We start from the raw sequence: 26,826 nt of genomic DNA, 5'->3' as shown, positions 1-26,826 counted from the left end.
TTTTCAATAAAATGCTAATCTGAGCAGTGTTGCATGCAATTTTATAAAAAAAAAAAAAGTTCCATTGTGTGAGTCAATACTTTACAGAGTTTGGAAGAATTAGAGGTTTAACTTATTCTTATGCTTATTCTTCTTATTCTTGTTATTCTTATTCTTATTATGCTTATTCTTCTTTTCTAAATAGTTCAAGTTTGGTCATTTTGAAATGAGAGTTTTAAGAACTGTAATTTATAAGCGTTTCCACACATTTTTGGTTAGATTTAGGGCTCAACTTTGACTAGGCCATTTACACAAATAAATATGCCTTGGTCTATTGATTTGGTTGTTTGCTTCAGTCATTGTTTTCATAGTCTGAAGTCTTTCACAGCCTTTAGCAGGTGTTACGCCCCGGTTACCCTGTATTCAGCTCTTTCCACCTTCCCATCAAATTTAGTCAGAGTCCTTGTCCATGTTGAAGAAAAGCACCCTCACAGCATAATGCAGATTATTAACTTAAAAAATAAAAACATGGATAATTTATTTACTACTTTTTGCTTGTTTAGAACACAAAACCCGCCTAAAATAAATGAAGATTTGTGATTGTAAGGTGAAAAACAGCATAAAGTTTCATAAGTTTATGAAACTTATGGAATAATGCAATACTCATAAGGTGTGACTATTGCAAGGTACTGCAGGTATCCACTATTCCCAGTAACCAACAGAAAGCTCGACACTGTTGAACCTGAAAGTTGGCTGCCCTAAAAGTATTTTAAAAACGAAAATGCGCTCCGTGTTCTTCGGGTAATGTGCTCGGATAATGTCAGGCACCTTTTTTATTGTGGATTTATATCAGCAGTGACTTCACACTCTCCTCATTCCAGATCTGCAAATGCAGTCCTCCTGCTATCCGACTGGGCACACATCCAACCAATTTTCCAAGAACAGTGGTTCCAAAACCGTTCAGCTGCAAACTCTGACAGTAACAGTGGAGGAGCGTTGCAACACCAGCTATGCAAGGCTGTAGTGCACAAACTTTAATAAAAAGTTAGTTAAACATGATCCTAGTGTCAAGACAAACACCTTAAACAGCTTATGAGCATTGATTTGGAGCAGTGGTTACTTTTTGGTAACCACTGCTCCAAAGTGAGATCAAAATGCAGCTAGGAGGTTTGAGACATCAAGACTTAGAATCTCCACTGCTTGATGAGGGTGTGACCCAGAAGAAGTCAAAGCTGGAGAGGCCAGATGTTGAAATGCCACGCTTCAGGGGGCGAGCTGAACTGAGCCTGAGTGAGCAAGTGAGTGACAGAGCGCGTGATGGATGCAGTGTGTACAGTACGGTATCAGCATGCTGGGGGATGAAAGCCACGTTCAAGCCTCCTGTCAGCAGACAGCAGCTTTTACCCCATCCGTGTTCTTCCTAGTTGCAACAGATGCACCACTGACAACTTCTAGAAGCTGAGAGGCAGCTCAGCATGAGGCTTCATTCCCCGCAGCTCCCTGGTTTCAGTCCGAAGGGTGCTTGAAAGCTGCCGAGGCTCAGCCGTTCACTTCGCTGAGGCATCACTCCCAAATTGGAGGAAATGTAAATGACTTACATAACCAGCCCCCTCCTTTCTCTCACCCTAAATAACTTGAGTCAGCACTTTGTAACACTTGTACTAACTGAGTCAAAGTGATTGAAAATAATCAAGCAAGCAAGAGGTTGTTTGGAACTCATACTGCGGCGATATGAATAAATTAGAAGTTGATGAATTTTTTGTTAACCTCTGTGCATCTTTTTGATTTTTAATATGAAAAGCTTGAAGAAAAATGTTGAGAAACAATATCTGGCTTTAGAGTCTCACTAGTACACAACAAGTGTACCACAAACAGTGAATATGTCCTTCTACTCTTCCAACTTATTGTGTACATTATTCCTCAATTTCACATTAATTTCAATTGCAGTTGGCAGCTTTTGAAAGCCAGGAAAAAACACACTTTTTTTTATTTTTTTTATTGAGACATATTGGTCCAGAGTGCTGCTGCCATCTACAGACCCACGTTTCCATTTGCTACCTACGCACACATGCACACACACACAGTATGCCTTTCCATCGTCACAGGGACATTGCGTTACCAGTACATCCCTAACCCTAAAACAAAGTTAAACTTAATTCATACCGTAGTCCTAAACCTAACTCATAACTCATAGGACTTTGTATTGACTTCCATTTATCTTAGTAATTGCATTTATACCTAAACTTAACCATTACTAGTTTATTCTTAATCCTAGCCTTAACCATAACTCAATTCACACTTTACCTCTAAACCCAACCCCAAGCGCTAAACAAGGAGGTTTACCGTATTAGGACCAGGCTTGGCCCCCATAAGGCCCATTGGTCTTCAGAGGGTTAGTAAATATGCCAGTTATAGTTTAACATATTCAAAATACAGTGAAATTAAGTAAAATAGAAAAGAAAATTAATTCGTTACCCCAGAGGTTAAATTTTAAGCAGAAAATTATAAAGCTTTTAGTGCAACATAAGATTAGACAGTCTCTATACCACTGGGGTCCACAGCTCCTGGGTAACCCTGGAAACGAATGCCTGCATGTTCATCCTCTTGTCACCAGCTGCAAGCAAACTGCATTACAGATCCCAGCTTGCTCCTCACATCACCTCCCAGGTAAAAGGTGGAAGGTAAAGGGTCTATGAGGCCCTGCGCATACCGAAAATAGCATCCCTTCCTACTGAACACAACCAAGAAGCAGCAGATGACATGCACTGAATGGACAGCTGCTCAGAGAGAAGTGGAGGAGATATTTTTGAAAATGTCATGCACTGGGATTATTAGCATACCCCTTGTGTGAGTCTGTATGCAGGCTGTCACTGTATGCAAGCATAACGGGCGAAGACGTCTGCTCTCCTGCAGAACCAGAGGAAGATTTATTATATCTTTCCTTTCGTAGGACGCATTTGTTCAGGACACACTGTTTGGTGAAAGGGTCGTCATCATTTCTGCCTTGTATCTTCAGTCAGATTCAGGGAACAAGGAAAAGCAATGACTGTGTCAGGAGCAAGACGGATGACTTGCATTCCACAGATGTCTGATCCTTGGAAAGGTTCCCTGTACAAACCGCCACGTGTTCAGCTACTTACACTGAATGAAAACTATAAAAGCTGAAAGAATCTCCCTCATGAAAGACAGCAGGGGAAAATAAATAATTTGCTCAATCTGCCCAGGATGACTCAGCTTTTACAAAGAGCGCTGTAAGAGCACCTTCAAGGGTAGTGTGACCACTGATTCCTGTGGGTTTTATTCAACACGTGTTGCTGGTACACAGACGGGGAAATGTGGTAACACTGTCAGGCACACTAACTGGAAAACAGCTGTATTTAGATTGTTACCCATCTCAGCGGAAATTAGGAGTACTGACCAATGAGCTGACAATCTGAATTTCTCTCTTTACATCTCAGATACAAATACAAGGTTTAAAATGCAAGTACAATTCATTATGGGTGTTGTTTTTGACTGCAAACCACATCATCTATTTAAGATTTTTACATTTTCCTTAGTACATCCTACATGTTACTTTTTGCTGTGATTTTTAGGATACAGAGCTGAGTAATTGAGCGAAGAAGGCAGTAATCCTCAACAACCTCTGGGTGTTTTTCACACACACTAACTGCCTGTTTTAATCAATGTGCTGTTTGTGGTAGTGAAAGCCTGGAGAGTGCTGCCCCACTGTGTTTGCACTCAGTAACTGCAGCTGGTTCGTTATAACGACACTGATGCACAGTCACCTTGACTCAAAACAAGTTGGCCTTGTACCCGACAACAGAGGAACTCTCATCAGAGTCCATTATACACTTCCTGAGCAGCTGTCGGGAATGTGGCTCACCATCAGAACAACACCGAGCTGTAACATTAGGGAATTGCCTTTTAGTTAATACACTAATGTACCTGTAAGCTGGTGCCAATTGTGTAAGGTCCAGTGCTTACGGCCACATGGTTTTGTTTTATTGTGTGCAAATAATGTAATTTTTGGTTCAACGTGGTCTGTAAACTGAGTTGTGAGAGCTTATGGTCAATTAAACTAACTCTGAAGAGCTACTACGTTACAACCTTAAAACTCAATGTAGCTTATGTTGCAAACTAACAAAGTAGCACTATCAGCTGGAGTATGTCACTTTTATAAAAAAAAAAATACATATTTGTGTGTCACTATATTGTGATAGTATGAAACAGATTATCTGAAAAAAAAATCAAGCCCCTCTACCTCCTCCCAATGCTATTGCCATCTGAAGAAATGCATCAATCAGAGTAAGGAGTGTCTGATTATATGTGTAAGTACCGCGTACATAAGCTTGATTGCCAGCGCTAAGACCCTTATTTCTGTTGCTTGCCCTGGGAGAAGACAGAGCTTGATTTTTTTCAACAGATTATCCATCTCATGTCATACTGTTACAACATAGTTTTAATAAACATGAAAAAAACATTTTTTTAAATAAAAAAATTACATACCCCAGCTTTAATAGATGGGAGAGGATATACGGTTGTCAAAATATTTCCATTTGTATTCAGACATCGTAGGTCGAGAGTTTTCACTTGGATTGATCTAAACCATTCCATTATACGTCTGCATGTTTCTTTAAGTTTGTTGCCCAGTGACAGCTCTACTCTTAAGTTTTTTGCAGCACAGATTTGATTGGGAAAGCACACACAAAAACAAATAATAGCATGGTTCAGTGTTTATTCAAAGAACATCATACAATCGAAACAGAAATACAGTAGGTTAATTCAGTGCTACGCTTAAGGCACACATTAAATGATCACTACCAAATGTGTGGAAATAATTTCCTACAGGTGTGTTAAATACAAAATGCTAGTCAAGCTGTAAAAATAAAAATAAAAAAAGTAAGCAAAACATTAATTTAAGAAATAAAATCAAGAAGAAAACATCAGTACCATGTGATTCAGTTGGCTTAATTTTGCTGTTTATAACTTTGGCATAGTTATATAAAAAGAGGCAGAAATCAAAAACATTAGGTCCTTTATTACAAGCAACGTTATTCTTGCATGCATCATAACATAATTTATTTTAACTTAGCTTTTAAACATTCAAACAGTCCAAAAGCACATGAGCTGTGAGGGATACCAACTAATCCAGCAGTGCTCAAATAACATGCAATAAAGTTGATTAAAAACATATTTTTATTATAAAGACACTTCAGGGAGTAAAAGCAAAATGTGAAATCCTCAAATGATTTGCAATAATGTTAAATATTTAAAAGGCCACTCTAATCAAGACTCTGAAATGCATGACATTTGCATTACTACTGACACAAAATGTTGTCAGATTTAAATATTTGAGCGTATTATAGCCCATGATACTGACATAAAGAAGCTGTTGAGATTCAGGAATAATACTTTCTACAAAGTACCAGTTTTACTCTACTGACCTTTACGCCACTCTTCTGCATACCAGCCTTCCCATGTGTATCAAAAGTACTTTAAGGGAATCAGTGTGGCAGAAAACAACATTGCCTAAGTCTCTAGGAGGCTATTCCTAACTAATTTAAACAATCTGTGTTAAAATTCCCATTGGCTCCTTTCAGAGGCTCTTCCTCCCCATGCTGTGATTTTGAAGACAAGGCTGAGATTGCAACCTGAGTGCACTAATTGCATAAAAAAAGGTTTGTAGTGTTTCTCCACCCTTTGTTTCCTAAAATGAGATTCTCTGATGTGCAATTAGATCCCTTGCATTTTTTTTTTAATTCTCCAGTGTAAAAAATAAAGAAAGAACCTACAAGCTGTTTGAGTATAGTACATGGCTAATAAGGCTGCCTCCTTCACCCACACTCTTTTAGTATGGCTCTGCCTTCAGACTTCGGTATAGGCAGCATGTAAACACCATTCCAATAATCTGCAGACCAGAGGGAAGGAAGATAACATAGGTTATTATGTTTACTGAATACCTCCTTAAGTTGAAGAAATATATACACACTCACCTGTACACAAGCAATCCCAATGCCGACAGCTCCAATAATCTTCAGATGTTCCAGGATGAATTTCTCCAGTTTGCTGATGCAACCGCCCTAAATGAAAAAAACAAACAGTGGCTTCAGGTTACATCAGTACATGTGAGAGTATTGTTGAAGTCTCACTTCAAACAAATCCTATATATGCAGTACAGTTCTGCCGCACATACAGTCTATGCTGAAATTTCAGGACAGAAAGACAGCCGAATCGCCCTCAGCGCGCAACATGTTCTCACCTCCACCTTGTAGATGTTGGAGGGGTGATCCCTTTGACCGCACAAGTAAATTTCAGTCTTACAGCAGCTGTCAGGGACCTTCCGGCCCTTTGAATCTGCACTGCGGATCCACTCGCTCTCCACCCAGTCAGTTGAGTTGTTGCTCCCACAGCACTTGAACTGATGAAGAAGAAGGAAGTTATGCAACTTGAATTAGGAAATTTAATCAAACCAAAAGATTTAAAACTGTCACAGTCAAGGAGATCTGAAAAAAAGCAACTTTTTTGTCAAAAAGTTAACAAATCCTGCCTTTGTGGAAGAGTGATGAGCATAAAGCCATTGCATGTAAGAGAAACAGCAAACATGTACAGTGTACAAAGACTAGATTGGTTTTATAAGGTTTTTTGGTTGTTCCATTTTATTTTGGATATTTAAAATATCTTCTGGTGTTAACTGTTAACAAAATTAAAACTTATTTTCATTTTCCCTTTGAGAAGACAAACTTGATAAATGTCATCATCAATAGATTACTTGAAAATAGTCTCATTAACAAAGATGTTATCTGGAACAATTTATCATCCAGCAAAATATGTCATTGGCACAGGATAACTTCAGATTAACGGCTCTGTTAATCTGAAAGAACAGACCCGTAACAACTTCTCCATCTAATCTGAGAAAATTTTGCAAAGAACAGACTGATAAAGTCTGTCTGTAGATGTAAAAACCTTATAGACACTTTGGACAAAAGACTTGCAGCTGCAAATACAACTGAAACTAATTGCAAGAAGTATTGGTTAGAGTGAGCATGCCACACTTTTCAGACGTTCTCACAAATCATAAAAAAACAAGCATATTTTGTCTTGCAAAAGCATTATTTTACAAGGCACTTTAGCTATACTGGAGTGTCAATTAAAAAAAAACAAAAACAAAAACTTTTGGTTTATAGTTTTAATAATCCAGAACATCAGAGGCAAAACATAAAATATCAACGTATACAAGGACAAAAGTCCAGTTGTTTATTTTTCCAGCCCTAAGGATACAAAGAAGATTGGAAGTAAAATAATCCACAAGACCACAAAGGGTTTGAAAAACACACAATGTGATATAAACTAATCAGTTCCATCTTCATCAGAGATTTATTCTTTCCTGGTGACAAATGGCATAGCTAGGGGTAGAATGCCTCCACAAAGAGTGGAAAAGTCATTCAGGATTAGTTGAAGACATAAAGAGAACAATTAGATTTGTTTTGACTCAACCAATCATAAAAATCTCTAGCATGATGGAATGATAGGTGAGCAAAATGCAGTCCAATCAAAAATTATATGCAAATTTTGGTGACACACAGGCAAACCTAACCAAAAAGTATCACATACATAGAGCTTTATATATTTTCAGGTTTTGCCAAAAAATTATGGCAACTTTAATGCTGTAATATTTGTAGAAATGCCCATCTGTGCATTCATCCATCTACTTACCTCTTGCTGCAGCTCGTCAACAGCCTTAGTGATGTGCTCGTTTTCATCGCTCTGTCTGTACTTGTTGATCATAGTGGCCTTCAGGTTCTGCTTTAGCTCGTCATTCAGCTGTTAATCCAAACAGACAGCCACATATAAATGTTGTAGCTGCCCAGTACAATTACAATAGGCGTCTGAGCACAAAGCATGAACGTAAGTGATGAATTAGCTGCAACCGCCAAGTTTACTAAATATAGCACACAAGTAACACTGGGGATGAAACCTCTATTGTATCAATACATGCCACAGATGGCAGTTCTGCAGTCAGTAAAGCCAGTGTAAAGGAAAATAAAGTCTTTATTTCTCTCTATTCCTTAAGCAGTGGCAGAAAAATGCTCACTGGAGGAGCAGGAGGTCTGTGGGGCTCAGTTTCTATGGCAACAAGCCAGCTGGGGAACCACTGGAAATCAAAGCATAAAGGGGATATCAAGGGAATGAATGATGAAAAGATGAATGGAAGACCCAGAGAGAGAGACAATAGACAGAGAGCTGATGACAAAAAAGGAGAGGATGGAAGGGAAGATAGGAAAGTGAAATGAGGGTGTTAAGATTTCCATAATACCTGTTGACAGTTTGGGAAACAGAGTGAAGTGAAAACATCCAGAGACAGTATGGCACAGCAAGCACAGCATTGCTAATGCTACCAAACAGCTGCAGCTCCCCAGATTATTTTAAGCTTAAATGTTTTCTATGGAATATCTATCAAATAAATAAGGAGTTTCCCTCATCCTGAAACTTTAAGAGGGAAAGAACAAGACAGGTGTAGTTAATCAAACACAGGCGAGTTCCTCCATAAAAGCAGATGTCTTAAAACTTTGCTTCGCTGATGGTGCGTTTCATTTGTAGTTGGAGCTCGGAAACTCCAACTTGGTAGTTGGAAAAATAATAGGAATGTCCCTCGACGTTGGACCGCCCACTCGGAAAGTGGGAGTGATTCTGACTATGACCAGTTACAATCTGTAAGTCCAACTTTGTGTTTCAACATGGCCGCTTCTCGCATCAACAGCAGTAAGCTGTGGTGGAAACATGTTTATTTAACAAGACTGTTGACTGGTAGAGCAATGGCTCAGTTGTGATGTCAAATCCTGTTCTGAGGGAAATGCAACACAGCATGAACACTCAGGTTTTTATCAACACAATGCCAAGGTAGAAAGACATCAGCAATGATCCCTAAAGAAATGAATGTAGATACAACTGCACAATGGTATAAAATCATGCAGTATCTATGTCACAAGATAAATAAATCCAGAGTTTCCTCACTTCCTTTTCATCTCATCTGTTATTACAGTGTAATTGTAATTACCTGACCTATGGAATAGCCAGTAAATATCGCACTGCATTTGCCAACTTAATGCCTGGACTTTATAGTTAAAGAGTCAGTCACAGGTGTACCATAAAATCAAGTCATCTGAGTAAAAGGCAACCAGCAAATTCACTCTTAAGACCTTTCAAGCTGAAAAAACGGCAAAAACAAAAAGAGCCAAGTTTGAGTCTCTACAGGCTCTCGTCATATCAGAACTAACCCAGCAAGAAGGTCTGCAGCATCCATGATCCTATGCTGTCTTTGAATCCCAGAGTTTTACTTTTTCTTCGCCTTACCCTAAAATTCCATCATACTGCTGTTAAGAAAAGTTTGTCCTGATAAAAAAAGAAAAGAAAAAAACTAAAGAAATTCCTCACTTTTTTTTTTTTCTTTAATTGTAACTCACCTAAAGAAGCCCATTTCCTTAGGCTACCTTCTGCTGGAGTCAGGTATGAAATAAAGGAAACTAGGCCATGTAATGGGAAAACTGGCTGTCAGCTATCCGAGAGAAATTAGCTCCTAAAACCATGAATATTGTTTCAATCCAGAGTAAGGGAAAGAAATGAACCAATAATGTTTGCAAGCTGCTGATAAACTGGATATTTTTAATAATTGTAGTAGCCACACTGATTGCAGTACACTTCAAGACTCTCCAGTTGCTGAGCTTCCAGTAATCCAACTTTAGCTCTAGAGAAAGAGTAATGTCAAGTCAACATTGCCAACACAGGAGAAAATGCATCTAATTTGCTCCTGTTAACAGCGAAGGGAAGATAATACACTGAGATGGATGTGAGGTTCAGCTTGGATTTTAAATTAGCTAAAATGAGATAAACCAAATATTTCTACATTAATGGTGTGGAAACAAAGCCTAAACGTGTTGCTAATATAGGTGAGAAAAGTTCAAACTCAACAAATGGTCTCATAAAGCGCTGGCAAAGCATTCTGCCTTGATGTGTGTACTACTGGAGGCGCTTTTCATTCCGTTTGGACTAAATGTACCACAAATAATATGGGCAGTCAGATATTCATATTTTTAATGGGCTGTCCCATGTTTCCTTCCAGCAATCTCATTTATCATGCTGGTTTTGTTGCGTTTAGGATTACAGCAGAGCACAAGCCATGTGGGAAAAGAAACAGTTGTCTACGTTCTGTTACAAGGCTTTTGACTGCGTGCTTGGATTAGGAGCCACAAAACACTGCCAGCATGCTCTATTGATTTTATAGTAGCACACTTTGTACTGCTACACACCTTAAACTCATCTGAAGCCAGATGATCACTTTTTGTTTCGTACAGTCGCACCCACTTACAGCTGCAGTGTAGATTTCATAAGGTTTGATTCAAAATTGTACTGTATTGAGATATTCATCTGAATATCTAGTGCTTTTTGCACACCAATTTTCAGAATGCAAGTAGTTGATTTTATATTCATTCTATTTGTAAATATGGCTTACCTGCTGATAATAGATGTAGGCCAGGACACCAGCCAGGATCTCCAACAGGAAGATACATAGAAGCAGCACAAAGTACTGAGTACAGAAAGAACAGAGGAGAAGAAACACACAGTTATTGGACAGTAATGAGATGAAGAGACAACTTACTAATAAATTGCATGTGACAGCTCAGTGGCTGTGTCTAATCCTGCTTCCCTTGATTTATCTCAAATAGTTTTTCTATTACAAAACCGTTGTGTTATCCTTACTTAAGCTGCAGCACTGCTACGAAAGTAGCAAAACTGTAGTAACAAAGAAGTTTGGCGGCATTCTTTTCGTCTAGAGTTAGAAATACTACTGTTAGACATTGGTCAATGGTACGAGATTTTAACAACCAAAAAAGCGTCCCAAATCTGCACTAATATTGTTTAGTAATACTAGCAGATATACTGAAAACAGTTACAATAGCCTTTATTTTGTATTCCAAACAGAGGATAGGATACCCAGATATGTTATTTCAGGTTGTGCAGATGAAAATGCCTTAACAAACATGGGGGAAATGAAACAGGCACACATTCTGCCAATATAATCTGCCAGAAAAAACACAAGGAAACAGAGAAAAGTTTCCAAAACCTTGCTGATTCTGTAACATTAGCAATTAAAACAATTTTGACAGCAACAGAGGATTCAGCCAATCTCTCTGCTCCAATCTTCATCAAGCAGACCACAATGGAGGGATTCGACAAAATAAAGTTACTTGAAACCCAAAGAGCAGTTTTATAAAAGGTTATGGCAGTTTTAGTTTTTTAATTGTAACTTTGTAAAATCCTTTGCATAACTGACTCATGACTATTGGAGAATACAAAGTGTTTTTCTAACAGTTCACTGAGCTCTAGCCAGTGCTTGGTGATCTGTGTGTGATTGTGTGAACTGTCAGACTGAAAACTGAACCTATTAAAGGATATACTGTACAGTCTATTGTGTGCAATGTGTGTTTCACCTCCTCGAAACCCACATTGTACACAAGAGAAGCGTGGACTCAAGTGTCTCTCTCTATACCTCCTAAACTCAGCTGCTAAGGAAAGCTATAAGGAACAGCAATTTGGCATTACTCTGCATTTAGGACTGCATACAAAAGTAATATAGTTACTGCACACACATCAGTGTTAATATGAGGTGATCCTAAAGTAAAATGGGCACATATTAACCAATACCTATTTCTAATTTCTTGCTGTTTGTGGATGCGTTTCTAGAGGAAAGGCATTTGCTTGGGAATGTTGCAATGAAAGTGATGCAGGGTAAAATTGTGGGGTGTTAAAATGAAGAAATGAGGCAAGTTCAGTAGGCATACAAGTTAAAAAAAAACCCAAAAACACATGAAAATATGATTGTACATATTACATGTACAACTGTGCTACAAATAAAGCCTGATAACAGACAATAAAAAACCAAATTCTAAAAATAACCCCCTTCCTTTTCAGACGATTTGAATTGTCATCAGTTTGACTCAATGCAATAGCTAAAGAGCTGCAAACCTTCAATTTATCACAGTTACAATCTCTGCTTATTCAGAGAGGTTTGTTGTTCAGAGTTTATTACCAACATCTGATTCGTGAACTGTGGAAAATGGAGGGAGCGGGAGGCTTTGTCATTTCTTGCCAAATGAAAAAGCAGCCCGTCCCTCTTCAGAATAGGAGACAAGAAGCGATATTATCTGACCAAGAGCTTGGCCTGAATTTCCCTTTGTCTGCCTCGATCACAGAGAGAAATTCAGCTTCGTGGCGGACTTAGTCTCCAACTTTGATGGCTCAGCCAGATTAAATCTTTGAACAGCTCTGTGAATGCTGAAGAAGGGAAACGTTTAGAAGTTCAACAAAATACAAACATTCAATGTAATAATTTTGAAAATGGTTGATTGGGACATTACTAGAAAAACAAGGCCTTTAACACAGGATTTCTGAGTGTTAGTGTGAAGTTACTCTAACATTTCACCAAGAGTTAGGTTATCGTAATGATTCATCGCAGAATGTGAAAATAACATATAATCGTAACATTTTAAATTCCAAGAATAGCTTTTTATTCACTTAATATTTTATTTATCTATACATTTACTTATATGCTTAAAAGCATGTATTTTGTGTCTGGTTATTTTAACCTTAGGAGTTTTCCCATATAGTTTCAGAATTTTAGTAGTAAGATGGAGGTTTTTATTATTATAATTAAAGTGCAAGTACACAACAAAGTAAGGTAATGTGTCTATATTTTCCCTAAGAAAAACTACTCTGTCTTCCACAGGCTGCAGTAGATGTGCAGGGTGTGATATTCAACCTGCAGTCGGCTGTAGAGACTGAATGACTGAGTGCAGAGACTTAAAAGGGCCTCTCATGATTTCAGGCCCATTTTCTCTCACAGACTGTCACTTTACATATGAGTCACTATTCTTCTCCCTGTATACATAAGGACACAGTGCAGCTCATGGCAAAAATCCTGTTTGAAGTTTTGATTCCCACAGCTCTGCAATGTGCAACAGCTGTATGTCTGAAAAAAAATATTTTCTTTGAAGACAGCAAATATATCAATGTTGAATTTGACTATTTAGGCTCAGCTGATAGAAAAGAGGCTGTGGTTATCCTGGTTGTTGTGCACTTTTATCTACCACACTTTTTCCTTCCACTCAATGTTCCATATATGCTTGCATACAGCTCCCTGAACAGTTACCATATTTAGCAATGACCTTTTGTAGCTTACACTACATGCACAGGGTGTCAATGTCTGTCTGCTGGATATCTGTCAAGTTATATGTACATTAATATGATAACACAACATTTGTGTATTAAAAAAAAATAATTCTTGGTATCTTAATTGTTTATTTTTTGTTAACTTCAATTCACTTTTTGATCAAATTTAAATTAATTTAGTTGAAACTTCCTACCTTTTGTGCAACATCAATAAAGTACTTTGGCTAAAAGTTTGAAGATTACAGAGGCATAAATCAGAACAGACATGAAATGTGGTTATTTTTGGAACTACATATTTATACCAGGTACAAGTGAGTCAATAATTACATTTTACAAATATAATTATGGATGAGATTTTATTGAGGGGTCTAGCAATAACAGTAAACCCCATTTTTTTAAGTCTGAAAGATTAAAAATATGTCAAGATTAAGAAAATGTTGTAAATTATTCATCCATTATGATCACTCAGATTTCCCGGAGGATACAAATAGTCAATGGCAGCTGTGCTTTTATTGGAATCTGAATTTCATAAATAAAACATTTTGAATGAAGAAACACTAACAACTTCAAAATGCTAATGCTTTTAAGATTTTAAGAGAACACTTTATTTCACAAATTTGCCTCTTTTATACCTGACTAAAGTCGCACAAACATACAAAACAACACCTTGATTAACTCCATCTCTGGCCGTCTCCCACCTGACAACTTCATTCCTTCTCTGTGATTCATGACTTTCATCTCCACTCCTCACTATGCATCAAGGAGCACAGGCACAAGCAGAATGTGTTCAGAGATTTCAAACCAAGACTCTGCTTCAGCCACTATCCTGTTCAGGTTTCTTAGATCTAGTGTATTTAAACCTATGCATTTATTATAATACATCATCACAAGAGATGATCTGGGCATGATGCATCTAAGGTTAGGCGATTGTTCAAAGACCCTGGCTGACTCAATAAAGGCTTTCATTTGTTGCTCATGACCAGTGAACATATTAGTCTCGAAAGGCTCATCAGGTTTCTGAACAGCAGCTCTGACCGAAATGAAGTCCAAAGCAGCAATCTCTTTAACCTTTGCTTCTGCACCCAGCCTGCTGCTCGAGATAAAAACATTCAATAAAAAGCAAAGGGAGACAACAAATACATTTAGATAAGGAAAAATGGCAAAGAAGGCGTGGATGTTGAGAAAAAGATTGTAAAACAGAACAGAATACATTTTTTTGCTTGTTAGATTTGGTAGAGAACTAAGTTAGCAATCTGCAAAAGATCGCTAGATGTTTCAAATATGTTTTGATAAGCTAATTTATGTCTTATTGCTATTATGTTAAATTTGTCTCTTTTATTCAAGGGAAACATTTTTTGACAAAACATTAAAAACGTTAAAACAAAAGTATACAAGAGAGCAAACAGAAAAAAACGAGATGTACTGAATTTTTTGAAAGCATTTACTTGCCAGTAAGGTTTGAGCCAGGTCTAATTTCTATTCAAGAACTATAAAGAAAAAGTACTACCGTATTTTCCGCACTATAAGGCGCACCGGATTAGACGCTACAGTAGAGGCTGGAGTTATGTTATGCATCCACTAGATCATTGGTGTCAAACTCAATTTCACCGAGGGCCACTTCAGCATATTGGCCACCCTCAACGGGCCACATTGACGGTACAAATCAGGAGTGCATCCCTGCTAAAACAAACCCCAGACAAAAGGTTGACTTCCCTCATTCAGGTCTGCAGAGGCTTATAATGAGTAAATGGTCCAGGTGTGTTAGAGAAGGAACCATCTAAAGCTGCAGATGGTAGCTCTGGAAAACTAGACTTGGGCACCCCTAGCATAAATGTATAAAAATACAATGTTAAAAATACATTAAACACCACTTCATATTGTTAAATAATTGATTTTATGTATTGAAGTTTTAAATATTACATTTGAGTTTCCATGGATGTAAAATTACTGCTCAGTTTAAAAATTACAATATTTAAATCAGTGTTTAAAGGTAAGAAAACAAATGATAAAAACAAGTCACGTGGGCAGACATTATAGACTTTATGCAAAGATGACCTTGAGTTTGACACATGTGCATTACGCCATAGAACTGCCAATTGGTAATTGAAATAAAGTAGCTTCGATATCAAAGAAGCCTACAGTGAAGTTGACTGGCAAATGAACCATCACGGAAGAGGAAGACTCTTGTTGTCTCACTGCACCCCAAGAGATGCATAACCTACAAAAACCGTTTCTGTCTGGTTTCGAACCAGAGACCTTTTGCATGTAAAGCAAATGTGATAACCACTACACTACAGGAACTGAACTTCTCTATTTTGTTTCAGTTTGAGGTTCCAAAGTTGATGATGTGAGACAACGCATTAAAATGTCAACTGAGGCTTGCACTCAGATGCCTGGATTCAGAGTACAGACCATGACACCACAGAACCCTTGTTGACCTTTAGTAAACACCTGTGATGAAAATAACATATTAAATCTGTTTCTGTCTGGTTTTGAACCAGAGACCTTTTGCATGTAAAGCAAATGTGATAACCACTACACTACAGAAACTCATGCTCTTTACACTGTCCTGGTAGATAATCCAAATGTTGTTAGAGACTAATGCCAACGATGGGCATGGAACAATGTCAAATACTTACAGATCCTCTCAGAGAGCACAGTAACTTGGTGAACAAACCGTCAGACTTATGCTTGTGCCTAATTTAACATTACAGTCCATAAACTGAGCCTGGGATCAAAAATTGTATTGAAGATGTCATTAGCAGAGAAAAATGGTTCTACAGAGACTTGGCTAAATGGCTAAAAAATAAAATCAATACTTACAAATAAAAAATGGTTCAAAAATAAAATTAACACATCAAAATAAAAAATATCTCTGAAATACAATCAACACTTGAAAATTAAAAATGGTTCAAAAATAAAATTAACACATTAAAATAAAAAATATCTCTGAAATACAATCAACACTTGAAAATTAAAAATGGTTCAAAAATAATATCAACACTATAATATCAAAATAAAATATTATGTATGTTGTTTTGAAAATCATTAGAATATAAGCAGTTTTATCAAATCTTCATTGTGGTAAGATCATGTCAGTTCTTCTTAAATCCATGGAAACTCAACAGTTTGTAAGGTAGGTGAGTTAGCTCAGCAGGTTAGAGCACCGTGCTGGTAATGCTGAGGTCGTCGGTTCAAACCTTGTATGGGGCAATTCATGTCTAAGGTCTTTCAGACAATCAACACTTCCAAATAAATAAGGGTTCAGAAATAAAAAATGGTTCAAAAATAAAATCAACACTTTACAATAAAAATGGTTCAAAAATAAAATCAACACTTCCAAATAAAAAAATGGTTCAAAAATAAAACCAACACTTCCAAATAAATAAGGGTTCAGAAACAAAATCAACACTTCAAAATAAATAAGGGTTCAAAAATAAAATCAACACTTAAAGGTTCAAAAATAAAATCAATACTTACAAATAAAAATGGTTCCTAAAATAAAATTTACAGTACAAAATGTATAATGGTGTGATGGGATCTGGATTCACAGTGAATATTAACTAAACCGCATAAAATGTGACTAAATAGCCAATGTTAATGTGATTGTAATTTCACAGATAAAAATAGTACATGACCAATTTTTTTTTTTTTTAATGTCGGTCAAGATAACGGATAACAAAAAAAGTCTAGCGCGACCTGCAGATGTCTGTTTTATTCGCTGGGAAAATCAACAAGCAGCTTGAGGTGACTCTGCTGCTCTCTAGTGGCGAGAAGCCGTAATATTGGCTGGTAATCAGAATGCATTGTGGGAGATGTAGTTTGTAGTCAATTCGTGCTCAAAATCTATTTTAAGTCAATCATCAGCCTATAAAATGCTGGGCGGGCCACATGTGGCCCGCGGGCCTTGAGTTTGACACATGTGCACTAGTTGGAACTGCACTTCAAGGAATGTCAACAAAACAGTCCGACTCCGGTCGGCGAGGAGAGGGCGTGACCGGACGATGGTCACCCTTCTCCGTTCGCACACAGCATGTTCATGGAGAACGTGGTGCTAAATGACCTGCAGACGACCTGATTATCAGGTCGGTAGGTAGATAGGTCAGTCAAACTTTATTAACAAACCAGCATTCTGACAACTATCCCAGCATGCACCGCGCGCTTCTTCTTCTACGGGTCGGTGGCTCCTTACCGTAGTTGCTAGACCTGTTGTGGCTCAATATTGGTCCATGTATAAGGCGCACCGGGTTCTAAGGCGCACTGTCGGCTTTTGAGGAAATTTAAGGTTTTTAGGTGCGCCTTATAGTGCGGAAAATACGGTAGTCTCTCACAGTCCATGGAATTTGACAAATTGAGCTTAAGCTAATTATTCCTTAAAAAAAGAAAAAAGTGAAAACTAGCACAATCAAAGCTGACATCCTATGTTCTGCAAAAATCTCATTTAGTGTAAACGAGAATAAAAAATACGAGAAACTGAATGAATTTGCTCTTCCACTGCTGAATCTAGCCACTAAGAATTAAACTCAATTTAAATTCTTAAACGTAAGAAGACACGCCGAATACTGCATGCCGTTATTCTCCCTGTTCTGATTCTTTCAAATATAAATACAATCAAGGTGAGTGTTTGGAGAAACTCACCACACCTCCCTTGCCTGGCCCTTGGCATTTTGCTCTTTAGATCTTTGTTCTCCTGACCTCTATGTAGCGTAAACATCATCCATATCCTCCCTAAAAGTCCTTTAACCAAAGGAAACAGCAGCTGGTCTATTTAGGCCTTAAAGCAGCAAAATACTGCAGTGAAGCCGTGGAGGGAATCGTTTTGAAGACATCAGCTCTTGTGACCTTCAGGTTACACAACAGAGGTGCCAATCAGTGCATGTGTGCTCTCAGCAAGAAACAGGTGTGAACCCCCACATACCCACACAAAAAACAATTACCTTTCCACTCTCCCCCTCCTTCCTGTCCTTATTTTCAACCTCTATTAACAATCCAGATACCATCTCTCCTTGCCGACAAGTATATTCGTTCATGCTGATTCATCGCTGTAATCTCAACTCTTCAGAATGCATCAAGCATTGAAATCACACTGGAAAAGAAGAGGTCTCATGCGAATAAATTACTGAGTTAAAAATCTAATTGATTAACTTAATGTGGATTTTTTTAGGTTGCTATACATAGATTGAAACTAAGAGCAGTAAGTATATCAAGTTTTAAGTACTTTATTCCAATTCCACAGAAACACTGAGAAGTTTGCAGGAACAAATGAGGAAAGAAAATGAAAATGTAACCATAAATTGACTAGTAGCTCACACCTAATTAAAACTGTATGATTTATCATAGTGAATAATTAATTTTGTTTGTTTAAACAAAATAAAACTAAGGACTAGATCCCTCTTGAAGAATTAACACATGCATTTCTTACATCTTGCTTGAATCACTGCAACTCCTTGTATGTTTGTGTTTATCAGGCATTGCTAATGTGTCTGCAGTCTGTACACAATGCAGCAGCTTGCTTCCTGTCTGAAAGCAAAATGTGCATTTACATTATCCTTGCACTGGCTTCCTATTTCTTACAGAATTCAGTTTGATATTTTACTGTTAACCTGCAAGTCTTAACAGCTTGGCACCACACTGCTTATCTGATCGTCTTCCCTCTCAAGAAGAGACCAATGGCTCTTAGATCCACTGGTCAATTACTCTCAGATACCCTCAGATCCAAACTAAAAACCAGAGGTGACTAAGTCCTTTCTGTAGCGGACCCTGAGCTCTGAAACAGCCTACCTTTAAAAAGCAGAGACACTCCAATACTTGTTCTATTTAAATCTTTTCTACAAACATTTATTTTGGCTTACAATTCTAGCTAAGCAGGGTTTTATGGCAATTGTCAAAAGGTGGAAGTTGCACTGCTTTGGTCCAAGGCCCAGAACCTCTGCACCCACATCCTCTAGTACAGAACAGACAGGAGAGGTTTAAGGGAAAAGAAAGACAACTGGATGGACAACATCAAAGGGAAGATAAGTGGGGGAATCTGCGGCTGTTGCCAGAGAGCAGCGGTGAAAGTCCCTGAACTACAATGATAAGGATGGGACAAGACGAGACTAGACCTCTTCTCAGAGGTCAGAGAAGTTCCATCACATTGTGGTTAGCAGGTCCTGACAGCACTAAGGTATGTTCAATGATCAGAAAAAGATGGGACTTTTGTGCTTACAACTGAATGGTCACAAGTCAGACTGTAAGTCAAGTAAGGCCAAATATGGTCATGTCTATTAGCAAGAATTTCAAACTGATCACGATTCAAAAGTAAAAAGCTTCCATCACAGTGCAATGGAGAGAGATGAAGTACAAACAACAATGCACACACCTACTCATACCTAAGGGAAATACAGAGAACCTAATTCAACTAACAGTCATGTGTTTTGATTGTGGGAAGGAAACCGTACATGAATGAGCTCTCGATCAAAATGCAAATTCTATGCAGAAGCAGCATAGAACCTTCTTGTTGCAAGGCAATGGTTCTAACCATGTTGTCCCCTCATGTCACTCTCTGAACACAGTCACAAGAGTTAAATGTCTGTATGAGAAAACTGTTTTGACAGTGTTTTGCAGGTGGTTTTACTGGAAGACTCTGTGCTGTGTCTATGTTCCAAGTTCAAGTGTCTGTTTTGTCTCAAGAGAAATATATTAGCCGGGATCTCATAGCATGCAAGTACTGGAAACATAGAACTGTGGTTTTAATACTTGCTTAATACTTTTTGGCTTACTGACAGTAAGGGAAAATCTTTTCACATGCCAAGAAAAAAAAAAGAAAGAAAAAAAAAAGAATCGCTCCACAATATTACAAACTCAGCTTCCACAGTTGTGCTTAGTGGCAGAAAAAACACATTTGTATTTTCTGATTTCATTTTGTTGACGCTGAACATCAGAAGCAACTTCTGTTTCACACATTGTAATATTTTCACAGCACTGAAGTTGCGTGCAGCTTCCATTATCTTTCTACCTTGGTGTGATCTCTTACCACTCCCAGCAGTTTCCTCTGCTCCTTGAAAGTGGCACAGCAGCCCAGCACGCCTGTTACCATGACAATGGCTCCAGCCAGGACCAGTATGTAGGCGGAGGCAGCGTAGGTTTTGGAGGGGAGGAGGCTTATGTAGTTGCTCTTTTCCACCAAGGTCCAAACACCCACTGCCATCACAACTCCTCCTGCCAGCTAGGAGAAAAAGGCACAGGATGGATTCAGGTTTCTTTCAGTGGACAGAGCGTAAAAGCAAAACAACTCACGCTCTGGTCCAGAAAGCAGTAAAAACTGTAATAATTGAGAGGAAACTTTTTCAATTTCCACATTGTCTAAATGAGAATCTAAAGGACAAAAACAGGGATTAGCACAAAATGTGTTAATCTAAAGAATAACTATAGAGAAGAACTTGAATTTTCTTTTCTGAAATAACAGAATGGAACAAACTGATAGATATGTGCAGCAGTCATGTTTCATTAACAGAAAGTACAAAGCAATCCAGGTTTTCTCATTTACCTGTGCTTCATTCCGTTAGGTACTTAAAATGAAGTAAGTGGACTGGTATCCTTAAGTTCTCCATTCGTTAATAACTTTTCATTGGATTAAAACACATGCTGCATTTGAGTCAGTTTAGGATAATTTCATAAGTTTTGTTTTAGTGCCTTTTAAATTTTGAGTTGAAGGTAGCAGTAAAACATTCACACTGATGCTCAGGTAAAAAAAAAAATCTGTGATTATTTTCATAAAAATTCTGCTCTGTATTTGAAAGAGTGAACCGAGCTGGACACAAATCTGAAAGGGCAACAAGGGATTTTCAACTATGTGAAAAACATTTCCTTCCCAGAAACAAAGGACAAAACATTGGCATGAAGAAAATTATTCTCAAAAAAAGACACACTTTAACTGTGGCCTTGAAAGTATTCACAACTCTAAAAGCAATGATATGGCTTACATGTTTTTGAGCATGAAACAAGACAAACTAATCAAATACAAATTAAAATAGGAAGATCTTGACAGCAAATGTACATGTCACAATTAAGAAGAGAGAATAAAGAGTCACATCAATCTTAATTAACACTGATTCATTGATTCATGGCTGGGGAAAAAAATCATACGCAAGAACTGAAAAAGCTGAGAAGCATGAGTAAGATATGCCTTATAACGTTAGAATTAAAGAGAATCAGGTTTAAGCTTTAAAATAATAAGGTAGAAGAGGGTTACCCTGTTTTTTTAACAGAGTTTTAAAAAACTCTGAGTTAAAAACCAAACAATTGGATTATTAGTTAGATCATATCCACAAATATTTGAAACTCACACATTGAGGACACCCAGTGGCAGTGAGAGGAACGTCTGAATTTCATGTTGGATAAGAGAAAACATGCTAGAAACTCACAGGTACCCACAATGAGTAATATCACTTACAACTAGTAACTGAATGAAGCAAGCTTATATTTTCTGTTCAGTGTCTGCATGCACACCTGTTCCACACAATGTGCATACTTTATAGTTTCAGACTTAACTTTTCACATTGCTCTGTCAATTTTAGGGTAATGTTCACACAAACTCTAGTTTGTGAGCTGTAATGTTTAAGACTTTAATTTTGGGTTTAGTTGATAAAAAGGTGTCTAACCTGTTTCTATTTCTGTTTTTCTTCAATTTAAAAGCAAGTTTCTTGTTTGAGTCGTGTACTAAAAATGTTTTTACATTTTAGAAGTACTAAATGTCCAGAATCAGATGTATTTTTTTTATCCATATTTCAGGCATAATTACTACATATTTAACAACAGATAATTTCCATACATTTCTGGATTATATAAGAACCCTGTAAATACACATGAAAATGTAGTAAATTCACTAATTCTCAAAAATCAAATGCAACTGTTCTTGAGAAATGTAAAAAGATCTACCTGAATTTTAAGGTCATGTGTTTTCTGAATATAAATGAAGAAGACATGAGTGTTCAGTTTTGATTTAGTAAAACAATGTTATGACATCTTTGCTCGTGTAACTACACGTAATTTACACCATTATTTTCAATAGAGAGAATTGATTCATTATCACAGAGTGGAAAGTGTTAATTCAAACTCAGAATGAGTTACAATCAGTAAGACATGTTCATTATGCTGATTGCATCTCTACATTTAAACCACATTGTGCAAACAAATGTGAATTCTGCTATTTTGTCTTTCCCTTTTGGTAAATGTCAAAAGTTGTTTTAATGTCAAAGTTTAAAAAAAGAAAATCTGCTTGTTGACATTATTATATATATATTTTTTCTTCTAAAATCCAGATCAATCTGGTCAGGCTATCTAAAGTTGGCAGTAAATATTGAAACAAAAACAGCTAAAAATCTGTTAGATGTCTAAACTATCAGCAGTGAGATTAAACCAAACAACTTTAGGTTTTAAACAATAACTATTTTGATCATCTAATTTCTTGTCCACTCCAAATCCAGCAATTTGTAGCAGCTCAGCAAAAAATTTTTCAGTCAAATGTATTTTTACCACAAGTGCATATTTGTAGAGACATTACTACCAAATCGTCTGTGACAACTCAGCGTACCCAAATGGAAACTTACCCAAAAGAGAAAGTTGAAAGTAAACAGGAGATATTTCAAGCAGACAGTTCCACATGCTTCCTTCTTCTCCTCATAAGCCCCCATGCTGGAAAGAAACATTAGACAGACAACCATAATCAAACTGTGATGCCAACTTGTGATTTGTTTTTAACATACAATAGAAATACCACTATTAATGTACAATAAAAATTCAATAAAAAAAAAAAAGCACCCAAACTTATCATGTCCATACCAATAAGGGTATGATATTTGACAATGATGTTTATAAAAAGACTAAAACAGTTTTTTATTGTTTTTTTTATTAACCCATAAATTGGATTTATTTGCAGCTCCACAGCTGGTACACAATACCAAGTAAAACTAACTTCACAGTCACTGTGAACAACTTTTACTAAAAGAATTGTTACAATGTTAAATTTGACTGTGGAGAAGTCAGAATTACTTTAGAAGTGTGGGCAGAGTCAGTGAGTTGAGTTATTACATCTGAATGCAGACAGCTCCATGACTAAGAGGTGAGCAAGAGCTAAAGGTTGGAACGGACTGGAATTAATGAATAATCACCCACTTCTCAGGTGTTGGACATCTACTCTTTTAGTGACAAAAATTAACAAAAAGTAAACCAAAAACATTGTTTTCTTCTAATGTTGAACAGCTTCTCTAATTTTTATGTTCTTAAATTAACAATTCAGTCTCTAAGATACTATTTCAAGAGTTTAAAAAACTGTTATAATCTAAATTTCCTAAGAATTGCAGGACTTTATGGATTGCCAATGGAACTTTCTAAACTAGTAATTTGATGTTTAAAAGGGGCAAACATGCTCAGAAAATACTATAAATAATCTCTTTAATCTCTTTTATAACTTCTAATCTCTTCTCCATTTTGTAAAAATAATGGTGACCTCATGTGCTGCTTGCTGGACCACACGCTTTATGTGCCTTACTAAATTTTAAAACCTAATTTTAATCATTGTTATTGATGTTTTCTATTGCTCACTAAATTATTGAGGTTGTTTTCTTGTCCAGCACTACTTTCAGCCATAAAGAGGTTATAGAAATAAATGAATCCCATGTTTTGAAATATAACCAGTCTGGTTGTATCCATTTTAAAAACACATTAACAATAATCTAATTAGAGAGTCGTCTCATCACAGTTACCCTACAAGCTAAGGTTTGAGGAGTGAGTAATGAATAATACACTCTGCAATGACTAAAGCTGCCTTTCTGGTAACTGTGCTCTTCACATCTAGCTTTTTTAAACCCACAGTTTTCTTGGATAACTTTCCAGTCAAGCCCAAACTCGTGGTGCCTCCTTCTCCACTTCATTGTCTCATCCTGACTCTCTCTTCTCCTTTCCCCACCCCCACATTTACAATGCAGTCTGTTTCTATGTGGCCATGCATATGACAGAGTGACGGAGTGTGGCTGCTCTCCATCTGTTACACTGGGGCCTTTTAGTGTGCTCCTGTTAATTAAATTCAAACAAGACGTAACTGCCAACGCTGTCTTTTTCTTTCCAGTGCACAACACGAAAACTGCTGAATAAAGATATCTGTTTGAATGCCTGTGAGCTTTTCTTTCAAATGAATCTGGATGGCTTGTGGATCTAATTAGGCATTTTCTTCATTACTCAGATAAGCATTAGGCAAGAAATGTCTCTGTTAAAGCCAGTGCTGCCTGTCTCTTTGACAGAGCTGAAACAGCACCGTAATTTCAGCTCTTAGGATTTATTTGAAGATTTACAGTGTTTTAAACAATGCCAACCATCCATTGTGCACTTGCACAAGAGAAGCTAAACAAATTAGACAGGACACATCATAAATTTAGTAATCCTTTCAATCCAATTATTTTACCTCCACTGTCACTTTTAGAGAATTAATCTGACACTGGGATTATTTGTTGGTTTTCAGCTTCAACTGTGATTTGCTACAGTTACATATAAAATCAAAATATATGACTTTGAACCATTTGTTTATATCTTAAAAGAAAGAAAAACAAAACTGAATGTCTGATTGGGAACATATATTAAAAATTAAGTCATTAATCATCACATATAATTTCCAGTTGAGATACTGTCTGATTACTTAGTGAATAATATTAAATCAAAAATTTTAAAATATAGTTTATATAAAAAAGTCACGCAAGGATATTATGTCTAACAAAATAATCAGGATTTTAAAGTAGTATTTAAAAGTAGCACTTGTATTTCATTGATTTAGCCTCAAAACCAGTTATTTTATGTTGTTTTTTTAGATACATTAGCCTCTTTCTGTCATCAAGGCATACTATGGATAAACTAAAAAGTTTTATGAATTGTGGACTGCATTTTATGCATGATTAGACTTTGCTTTCACCAATATGCACTCAATTTACCGTATACCATGACGTCACCAGATCATCGCTGAATAAATGTTAAAAGGAAAGAAAGATTTAGATTTAGAGAGAGAAAAATAACAGTCACAACTTTAAAAGGAAAAACTAATCTGTTTGCATATCGTATCCATGCCATAGCATAATGAAAGCCAGAACTACTTTAAATAAAGTAAAATTTCAGCAAGAAAAAAAAAAGATAATCATTATAAAGATGTATTCCGAGGTTTTTTTTAATGCAATTTTTTATTGTAGCAAAGTCAATCAACCTATTTTGATGTTCAAATTTGAGCTTGCTTGATAACTTTTGGATGTTTTTCAAACTGCCAAGAGACATTACTCCAGGCTTTGCAACATCAGGAAAAACGGGTAACTGCAATAAGTTGCTTAAATCTGCCATAATATTTTTCTCACCTCTTTTGGAGTTTTTCTTCTAAAAACATACATGAAGAGTAGTGCACTAAGGGCGAATATGTTAGTAGCATATCGTGCATGCATTGCAACCTAAGTACAATATTCAGCCAATAAGATATTGGCTGATCTAGTCATATTTTAACGAGTGTCAGTCGGATAAATAAAACGGGGTTGATGTGTTAATAACACGGTTCTTCTACTCAAAGTGATCATTTTCTACCCAGGTCATATGTTAAACATTGATATACCAAGCATGGTGTATTCTTCCAAAATGCAAATAAACCATAAATGGAAACATTAGGCATAAATGAAACCACAGATCAAATAGCAGTAAGTTTAAATATGGCTCCAATGAGTCATACACAAACCTGGAAAACCACTGGAATGGAACACAAAGTACAACTTTCCTGAAGTTTCTGGGCTTATGATCAACATTTTAAATTTTTGATTAAAGCCAATATATCAAATGTCTCCACCAAAATGCTGGCAAAATGATCATATTCCAGAAAACAAAAACAGTTTTCTGTACTATTAAAGCCAAGCTTTGTGCAAGCTAGCGCTAATGCTGAATGGGCTGACATAACTCGCAGGGAAAATGGTTTGTTTTTAATCAACTCAGGCCACTTTTAACAGTCTCGTAAAAACTAATGAAGACACAGTTTTTGTGTTAACCTGCGGAACGTTTCAGCAACTAAACCCATATTATGTCTATGACTAAACCAAGGTCGACAGCAGTTCCGTCTGTAGTGTTTACTAACTAACCCGCAGTCTGGGCTAACGTTGACCACATACTACTTCCTGTTTTCACTCACCTGCTATTTCTTCTGTCTTCTACAACGAGATGAATATGATTAATATATTACTAAACGTCGCCTTTGTTCATTCCACGTTTAGCTGAAAGAAGCTTCACTGAGAGGAGACTAAAAGGAGGAAAAAAAATCTGTGCTAGGCTCAGAAAAAGAGGCTGGAGCTGCTTTAGGAGACTCCTCCCTGTGCCACCTTGTTTCTTGGATTTCATGTCCTGAGGCGAAGAATAGATTCATCAGGCGTGGCAGAAAAGTCTTCCACACCGCAGAGGATTCGGACTAATCGGCTATATATATATAAAAAAAAAAACACTTAAAAGGATTCAAAAAGTTATAATTGGTTAAAAATTCAAAGATAAGAGTCAGAATCAGAATTCTAAAATGTGTTGGAATTCTGAGAAAAACATGTCAGAATTCTGGAGAAAAAAAAGTCAGAATTGTGCTCT

The 26,826-nt window shown here is 36.9% G+C and overlaps 1 protein-coding gene and 1 non-coding gene across 2 annotated transcripts; both read right to left on the bottom strand.

The window, feature by feature from the left end:
* Positions 1-4,697: 4,697 nt before the first annotated feature.
* LOC103149700 (CD151 antigen-like) lies at positions 4,698-26,571 on the bottom strand. The gene is made up of 8 exons (XM_007568981.2): positions 26,387-26,571; positions 22,794-22,878; positions 20,219-20,410; positions 10,487-10,561; positions 7,693-7,800; positions 6,239-6,397; positions 5,973-6,059; positions 4,698-5,887 (listed from the first exon to the last, which is right to left on the bottom strand). Exons 2-8 carry the CDS (start codon positions 22,875-22,877, stop codon positions 5,828-5,830), a joined length of 765 nt encoding a protein of 254 aa, XP_007569043.1. The 5' UTR covers position 22,878; positions 26,387-26,571; the 3' UTR covers positions 4,698-5,827.
* On the bottom strand, positions 15,681-15,753 carry trnav-uac (transfer RNA valine (anticodon UAC)). The gene has a single exon. It is a non-coding gene; the product is annotated as a tRNA-Val (tRNA).
* Positions 26,572-26,826: the final 255 nt, after the last annotated feature.

Source organism: Poecilia formosa, unplaced genomic scaffold, assembly GCF_000485575.1.
Source record: "Poecilia formosa unplaced genomic scaffold, Poecilia_formosa-5.1.2 Scaffold234, whole genome shotgun sequence".
Lineage (NCBI taxonomy): Eukaryota > Metazoa > Chordata > Actinopteri > Cyprinodontiformes > Poeciliidae > Poecilia > Poecilia formosa.
Note: the sequence above shows the minus strand (reverse complement) of the source record. Positions and strands in the feature narration are given on the sequence as shown.

Excerpts from the sequence above, each read along its gene's own strand:
- LOC103149700 (XM_007568981.2), bottom strand. The coding sequence starts at position 22,877 with ATGGGGGCTTATGAGGAGAAGAAGGAAGCATGTGGAACTGTCTGCTTG. Across the intron at positions 7,801-10,486 it reads CCTACATCTATTATCAGCAG|CTGAATGACGAGCTAAAGCA; the intron begins GTAAGCCATATT and ends TTGGATTAACAG. Across the intron at positions 5,888-5,972 it reads TTGGGATTGCTTGTGTACAG|ATTATTGGAATGGTGTTTAC; the intron begins GTGAGTGTGTAT and ends TCTGGTCTGCAG.